The 8,386-nt window shown below is 37.5% G+C and overlaps 1 protein-coding gene across 1 annotated transcript in view; it reads right to left on the bottom strand.

Moving 5' to 3' along the window:
- LTBP1 (latent transforming growth factor beta binding protein 1) overlaps window positions 1–8,386 on the bottom strand; it is a 482,178-nt gene that overhangs the window by 37,589 nt on the left and 436,203 nt on the right. The window contains exons 23-27 of the mRNA XM_012652425.1: window positions 7,123–7,293; window positions 6,361–6,447; window positions 4,029–4,157; window positions 3,212–3,352; window positions 2,225–2,395 (exon numbers count right to left, since the gene is read on the bottom strand). Of these exons, the coding sequence (XP_012507879.1) occupies window positions 2,225–2,395; window positions 3,212–3,352; window positions 4,029–4,157; window positions 6,361–6,447; window positions 7,123–7,293 (699 nt within the window). The remainder of the gene's footprint in view (window positions 1–2,224; window positions 2,396–3,211; window positions 3,353–4,028; window positions 4,158–6,360; window positions 6,448–7,122; window positions 7,294–8,386) is intronic.

Here is an 8,386-nt window from a genome sequence, read left to right as displayed (position 1 = left end):
ACCTCAGTTGAAAATAATTGGTGCACTACTCTAAAATCCCTCTTTTTAGAATAGATTTCATATTCAAAATAAAATTCATTTTTAGAATATTGATACATTATTCTAAAATTCACTTTTCATAGCAAAATACTTAACTTTTTTTAAGTGAGTGTAAATTTTTACAATATTTTTGGGGAGTAATATAATGAATTTAAAGTATACACATTTCTCAACCCGTGTTTTTATTTGTTGAAATTTTCTTACTGAGGCATCCTGCAGGTGCAGACATGGAGGTTCACTGCGGCATTGTTTGTAACAGGAAAAGCAGGATTGGGGCAGGATGGGGCAGAGAAGGGTGCCCAACATTAGAGGTGGCTAAAGAAATCATGGCTAAAGACATCTATAAAACAGATTCCATGCAGCCATTTACAGGTTACCACCTTTCATCAATTCTAAGGTATCATAGATCATAAAATGCATCCAGATATAACAGATGTTAAAATGGGAAAAAATGCCTTGTGGCCATTGTTAGGTGCCATCAATTATCAGAGGACTCTAATGTCAGAGATGCTGAAGTGCAAAACAAAAGAGAATGTGGCTTAGCTCGGTGATATGGATTTCAGTTCCAAATATTCTGTTAAATAGAAATATAAATAGCAATCACTAATATAAGTATATAACAATAATTAATGTATAGCAAAAAGACTAGGATGATAAAAACCCAACTATCAAGAGTGAGCATCTTTAAGGAGCAGAGTTCAACTGTGGTGGGGCAGGTGGAGGGGATATAACCTCTTTCATTATTTTAATTCTTTACCAGGAATACATATTATTTTTGAAAAAAAGTTAAACAATATAAACTGCGTAAGTGAAAAAGATTTGAGAGGGAAACATCTTTGTGAGAAGATGACTCAAACCTCATTGTACTTACTTCTTACTGATTTCACTTTCATCTCCCTATGGTATCTGCCTCCAGGGCCCGAGACAATGATAATGCTACTAGCAGTCACACCCTGCTCCACCTACAGCCTCCCAGCCCTCCAGACAACCCTACAAGTTAGACAGAGATACCTCCATTTTACCAATGAGCTGCACAGGGTGAGGCTATTTTGCCCTCACCACGCAGCTGCTGTGGGTGGTGCCGGATCCCACGCTCAGCCCCCCTGGCCCAGCACCACTCTGGACCGCTATCGTTGCCATCTCGGGCTTTACATACTTGCTCTTTATCCTTTGCTATTTGTTTTCTTCTTAGGGCATTTCAAATTGTTTTCTTTTTCATGCTACATTGGTTTTAAGTTATTTCTAAGCCGGAAAGCTAATTAATTAAATAGCCTGAAAGATATCTTCTAATTAAATTAGCTAAAAATTAATGCATTTTCTCTCTTCAAGCAATTCTTCCCCTCTTGACCATTCTGAGAACATATTCACTAAAAGCTCCTTCACTTTCTACCTATGTGCTATTTTTCCAGCTTTAACAAGTCAGCTTTACAACAGGATATACTAGACACTTTCAAATGCTTTCCTTTAATGAGCAGTAGCTCCAGTGGCAAGAAGAGAAATAGCCAATCAATGCACAACCCAACAGTCACCAAACAGCCCAGGAAGCACAGAGTTGGCACCTTCCAGGCCTGCTCCAACACCAGGCCAGGGGATAAAATTGGGAGCTTAGGCTGTCTCATTTTTTTCCATTTGACCAAAGGTTTAACGCTAGATCTAAAATGTGAAAGGAAAGGATATTTGTTCAAATACTTTTCATATACTTTTTAGACTCTTCCCTTTTTGTTCTAACCCCTTTCTTGTATCTCTCGCCTATAGGGGTTGACATGAAAATTTGGACTTTGACCTATAATGACTTTCTACAGTATCTACTTTCATACTTTTTGCTCTAAGTAGAAACTGTTAGGAATGAGAAGAATTATAGAAAAAAACAGTGTCAGGAAATATAAATTCTAAAGACCCATGCCACCGACTGCTAAGTTATATTAATATTATGTTTCTTCAGGTCATTTATCATTTGTTGGGGAAATGGAATGAGGGTTTCAAAAATTAATGATGGAGTCTGGATTTTAGGAAAACCAGGAGCCAGATGTTTATGCCATCCTGCTCTTCCCATACACACATGCACGCATGATGAAAGATATCAGGAATGAAGGTGAAGATATATAAGAGAAATGTCAGGCTCCAAAGGGTGGGAGAAGAACCTGTTCCCAAGGCCTCCTGCGGAAGGAACTGGACCCAGGCTCACCCGAATCTTTCATGGGGCAGAGGGCACACTGCATGCCCCAGGCCTCTCCGTACAAACAGCAGCACTCAGTGTACGTCGTCTGCTTGCCCACAAGAGGCCGGCTGCACACATACTCATCACTCAGATGTTCCCAGCACAGATCTTGGTAGACATCAGTTTCTTCAATTTGTTCTGAAAGGGAAGACATGGTTCGGTTCCATGACAATTGCATGGTTATTCCTATTTCATAAACATGATAGTGGAAGCCAGAAAGTCTCAAACTTTCCATCCCTATTTCTAAGAGTGACTTCCAAGTAAAAGTCTGAATCCCAGACTGGTCTTTCCATGGATCAAATCTTTGTCATCTCCAACTGGGTATTGTTCCATCAGCTGAAATTCCACCTGCCCGTCGTATTCCAACTCAATCCTTCCCTCTATAGTTTCCCACTGTCATGTAAAATGGTCCACTATCTTGCCTGCTTTTTGTAAGCCTGATGGACTTCTCTCTCTTCTAATCCCCGCTTTTTCACATGTACCCCTCTGTCAGATTCTACCATTTCTTTCTATGTAACAGTTTTTGGATTCATGCTTTCTCACCCATTTCATCCACCAAAGCCCTGGATTAGTGATACTTCATCGTAGAGTTCTCAATTGCAACCTTTCTGCCTGTGCCTTATCCATGTCCTCCACACCTGTCTTTTCCCGAACTTTCATCTTCCTTGGCTGCCTTTGCGAAGGTTAGTATGATGAACTCTCAGGTGTGGAACAACTCTGTCATCTGCTTGGCCACTCCCTAGTCCATTGTCCATTGAATGAGTATGTTCAGGATATTAAATCTCCTATATACTGATGATAGGCATATTATTATTTCCTTACTATCTCATTTCAATTATTTCAAAACATCCAAGGAATGCATTTTTATATTTTCTAATAGCTCGTATTTGAGTCAAAAGGAAAACCTTATGATATTTATTTTGACACAGGTTTGCATTGCACATGGAAACATACCATTTGATTCAGCTGGTCGTATACATCTTTTCTCTGAAGCATCCAGGACCATTGGATGGGTACAGAAGCAGTTGTAAGAGCCTTCTGTATTAACACACTGGCCATCAATACAACTATTGGGGTCTTGACATTCATCCATATCTTAAGAGAAAAAAAAATTACCAAAGAAAATCAGCAATCAGTTATATCTCATACACTTCCAAAATTTACACATTGCTAAATCTGGTCCAGATTCCAGGCTCTGCCACATTTTAATTAACTATTCATTATCATCCAAAAGAGAGCAGCTCTGACTATAAAAATGTAAGTTGTACTGATTGGAAAAACAACATTGCTGCTGACATTAAATAAGGAAAGAAAACATCTAGGAACAGGATATGCCTAGAAATTTAAGATAAAATGCCTCTTTATGATACTTTTAAAATTATTTCCTTTTGCTATGTTTTTCTGCCTAGTATATATGGTTTTCTGCTTAAGCATTAAAGTCTGGGTCAGTATTTAAAATGACTTTCACTTGCATGGTATGAGTGATGAAACAGGAGGTTCCACAGACCAAAAGAACGTTTCAGTTATAGCAGTGACCTGAATTATAATTCCACATTGAATATTAACTCTTTGTTTGAAATCCATTCAAACAGTAGTATGAAGGTTTTTTATTTTCTTAAATCTTGCTTAAGAAAAAGATCCATAAAACATTGACACATCTTTTCAACACGTCATTTAAATTCAAAGAAATTGCTTTTACTACATAGCATTACTTATTTTTTCCATCTGCATATGTTCACAGCACACCATACTATATCCTCTTAAAACTCACCAAAACACTGCAATTTGACAGGATCGTAGTATGTCCCTTGCTTACAGTAGCATTCATAACCAGGCTGAGTGTTCAAACAGAAACCATTTTTGCAAATTTCTTGTCCAAAAAGTAAGCATTCATCTGCATCTGTGGGGAAAAAATGGGTAAATACAAAAAGGAGCTAGCTTTGATCTTTCAGTTAGAAAGAAGAGTCTAACCGACATTATAATTTTTTTTTTTTTTTTTGAGACAGGGTCTTGCTCTGTCCCCTAGGTTGGAATGCAGTGGCCCTATCATAGCTCACTGCAACCTCAAACCTCTAGGCTCAAGCGCTCCTCCTGCCTCAGCCTCCTAAGTAGCTGGAACTACAGGCATGCACCACCACGTCTGCCTAATTTTTTCTATTTTTAGTAGAGACGGAGGTCTTGCTCTTGCTCAGGCTGATCTTAAACCCTGGCCTCAAGCAGTCCTCCCGCCTCGGCCTCCCAAAGTGCTAGGACTATAGGCGTGAGCCACTGTGCTCAGCCTATAATATTATTTATATTTCAAAGAATCTTACATACACAGCAATATAAAATTCCTAAAGTTAGGCCTAATTGACAGGCATAGAAACATAATCAGATGTGGTTTGTCTGTGATATTTAAGGAGCAATGAGGAAAACATCATCAGAGAAGGTATATTTGTAAATGTGGTTTTTGAGATGCTACCTCATATTTGATGAAATAGTCTATGGATTCCACAGTGGCACCAATGATATTCTCTAAAGAATATACCTTTTAAGAAATGTGCCTTTCTGCAATGTATATTCTGGCTCATTCACTAGTTGAGATGTAGAAAGCTCCTGAGAAGAGTTTGGTGGAACTTGATGACAAGTCTTCTTTCTTGGTGATAAAGATAAGCTAATGAGAGTACAAGCTGCTGAGGGGGTTAGCAGACCCACTCCCCCACAGAATTAAGGGCTCCTGCCATCTCAAGTTTACTCAATGATAAATTGGGGATAACAGGAACATCAGCTTAATCAGATCGAAGGGATTAAATGAGATAACCCATGTATAGGGCTCAGTATACCTTCTGGCACAAGTAGATGCTCAAAAGTGTTGCTTTTATTGCTACTATTAGCATCAGTTCTAGCATTTTAGAGCGAATGTCATCGATTCCTCATTTTAAAAACTGAGGACTCCATAGATGACTTGCTCAAAGTTACACAGATGGAAAATGGCAAAGCTAAGCCTAGAACATATGGCTGGTTGGATCTGAATCCAATCTTCTTCCAGCCATTTACAGCACTGCTAAAATAGGATGAGGAGGAATTCATTTTTATATAAAGGAAAGGAAGACTTTGTGGTGAAATCAGGGCTCTGCTCCATAATATGAAGTGAGATTCAATTACATTGCTGTAAAAATATGGTATTGTATGTGATATTTATGAATTTGGAAACCATTCAACACATATTACAAACCAAGTCTTCTTGTTATTTAATTGGACTAAGTCATAGATGTATTTAAAAAAACACAAATGGAATTTCTTATCCAGCTACTGAATTATACTATATTATTCAAGCACTAATTTTCCAAAAGTGGACAATAAAAATGTTTTTACAGTCTGTTTTCCAGCTACTTAGCAATTTTTAATATTCAACTATAAAGGAAAAAAATCACTTCATGTATAAAAGGTAATATCTCCAACACAAAAATGTCAAAAGTGAGTGGTTAATGGTGAAATATTAATATATGTGAATATTTGCCAAAATTAAAAGGCTGCACATTTATTGTAGACTTATATAATAGCAGCATTAAATATATAAAACATTTCTACTTTTGTTTTCTTCTATTCCATTCCTTATTATGAATTTGTGGCCATTAGAAAAAGGTCCTAGCAATTGTAGGATAAGTTCTTTAAAAAAGCAAGAACCTTAGTTTTGTTGATGATCATAAAGACAAACATGATTATTAGTTAAATTTATATGGTCACAATTTATGTGATTTCTATAATATTATACCTCTAGAATAAAATAAATTTAGTAAGCATCTACTAAGTACAGAATTTTGTGTTAAGTACTGTCACACATATTATCTCATTTAATCCTCATTATAACCTTTGAGATATTATTCCTATCTCAGTGATGAAGAAATGGAAGCTCAGAAGGTTAAGTGACCTCCCAATGTCACATGGCCTTAAGTGTTCTGACTCCCAGAGTCCACAGAGACCTCATTCCAATGGTAGAATTAGTACTTTGCAGTCAGCTTCCAGGCCTCAAATGAACTCTAATTCTGTGTAACCCAAGCCTGCTCTTACTTGAATGTTTGACAGGTGCACGTGTTCCAAATCCATTTCCACTCGATTCTTACCTTTGTAGTTCTCTTCACCAGTTTCGTAAGAAGCTTCTCCAGCAGGGACAAAACCTTTCCCTCTAGGACACATTTCAGTGAACTCAGCTGATTTTAGAAGAGACAAAACCAAGAAAAGAAATAAGTTGAAAAAAGAAAAAAAAAGAATCAACATCTTCCATGAATACATGTTTTAAATTCAATTTTGCTTTCTCAGACTCAGTAAATTTAAGGCAATTCTGGCAAATAAATTCAGTACAAGCTCAAAAAAAATTATGGATTAAATGCAAATAAATCTAATGACTTCATAGATTCACTTATAATTTTTTTAAAAAACCCTTCTAATTCACCCATATTTTACTTACCCATGTTTTACTTCATGTTATGACTATTATTTCTCCACTGTTATGGTGTCTAATGTTTTAAAGGTTTCGTAAGAGCCCATTAAGCAAAATCTTAGCCTAAATTTACGAGCTCTAGTTATGAATGATGCTGTGTCATTGTTAGCAAAAAGACTGATTTTAATTTTAAAGTGGAATAAAAGTGAATCATATTCCTGCCAAAATATCATATAGAACCTGATGGCAACAGTACCCTCTGTGACAGAGAGAAGTTTAAGGATTCATACTGCGGTGGGCTGAGGGTGACAGCTCTAGCCCTGAATGAAACTCATGAGGTTAATTTCACCTCAAGTCGACTGCGGCAGTGAATGCCATCGTTTCAAGGCCCACGGACACCACCTGACCAAACCAAGTGTGAACACACCACTCAGCTGATGCTTACCGGTCCCCAAGACCGGGCAGGGGAAGATCTCGCAGTTGTCCCCCCACCCGGCGCCTGAGGTGCAGCAGCATTCTTGTTTGGTGACATTGGGGGCCAGCACGTTGTCGCAGAGACTGGCGTCGTTTAGATTATAGTAGCACTCTTTCTTTTCTTCTCTGGGTTGATCAACGTCTAAATTTAAACAGAGTGGAGAAAGCGAAAAGAGTGTTGATAGGTCACGTCACATTTACTACAACACAACACGCAGAAAACACGACAGGAGAGGGAGTGACTGAATGTGTCAATAGCATTTCCTTTACGGAAAACTGCTTTCCACCTTAAGTGTCAGATTCTTCCATTTCGAGATAAAAATGCACTTGAATCTTGAATTTTGGTGGAGTTCTAATATACCCCAAGAGTGTAAATCTGTCAAAACCATTTCCTCTTACGTTAACCGATTATTTTATTCTTGTAAATTTGGCTGTGAGTAGAGTTTCCATATCTGCTTTTCTTGCCAAACATAGGGCCATTCTTTACTGAGCTGTAACACCTACTTAAATCAATAAAAATTTTCCCTAACACTTGACCAGGGGTCTGGGGCCACACATAATATTTAACCCTTAGGTGATTATTTGAATCAACCATGCTCCCAGTCTGTTCTGAACAGTACACAGCAGAAGATAACTAGGAAAATCCTGCAGGAACCTGGAGCCTATAAAATAACCTTTCATCACTGAAAATCTAACTACTTAAACTGTTACAAATACATGACTTTGAATGAAATAACGAGTGCCAGCTAAGCCTCAGGGTAGAATTTCAAGTCTGGGTTCTAGTCCCAGCTCAAGGGCATCTTAGAGGAAAACACATTCTACAGACTCAGACTCAGTTTAACCCTCTGTGTGATAAAACACAAACCAGGTGATATGAGAACAAAATCTGCCCACTTTCAGGTAACAAAAATTATTGAATTCTATCAGATTTGTAAGTCTTTGAACAAGTTTGCACTTTTAAAAAATGATCAGTATTTTATCAGTAGACTTAGTAGTGACATCCCTTCCCTACCATATGCTATAGATTTCAAATTACTGCCTATGATCCAGTGAGAATTTATTAATAGTTTTTATTTTATGCTATATCAAATATACAGCTCACTACTGTCATCACAATTACTCAGATTAATTCTAATGAAATGTTTTCATTAGAACTCTGTTTCCAGATTCTCAGGCCCAAAGAAACAGTAGGATCAAAAGGAAAGCATTTCCTAGTGAGGATAAGACTTACTATA

The sequence above is a fragment of the Propithecus coquereli genome, unplaced genomic scaffold (assembly GCF_000956105.1).
Source record: "Propithecus coquereli isolate 6110/MARCELLA unplaced genomic scaffold, Pcoq_1.0 Scaffold39, whole genome shotgun sequence".
Lineage (NCBI taxonomy): Eukaryota > Metazoa > Chordata > Mammalia > Primates > Indriidae > Propithecus > Propithecus coquereli.
Note: the sequence above shows the minus strand (reverse complement) of the source record. Positions and strands in the feature narration are given on the sequence as shown.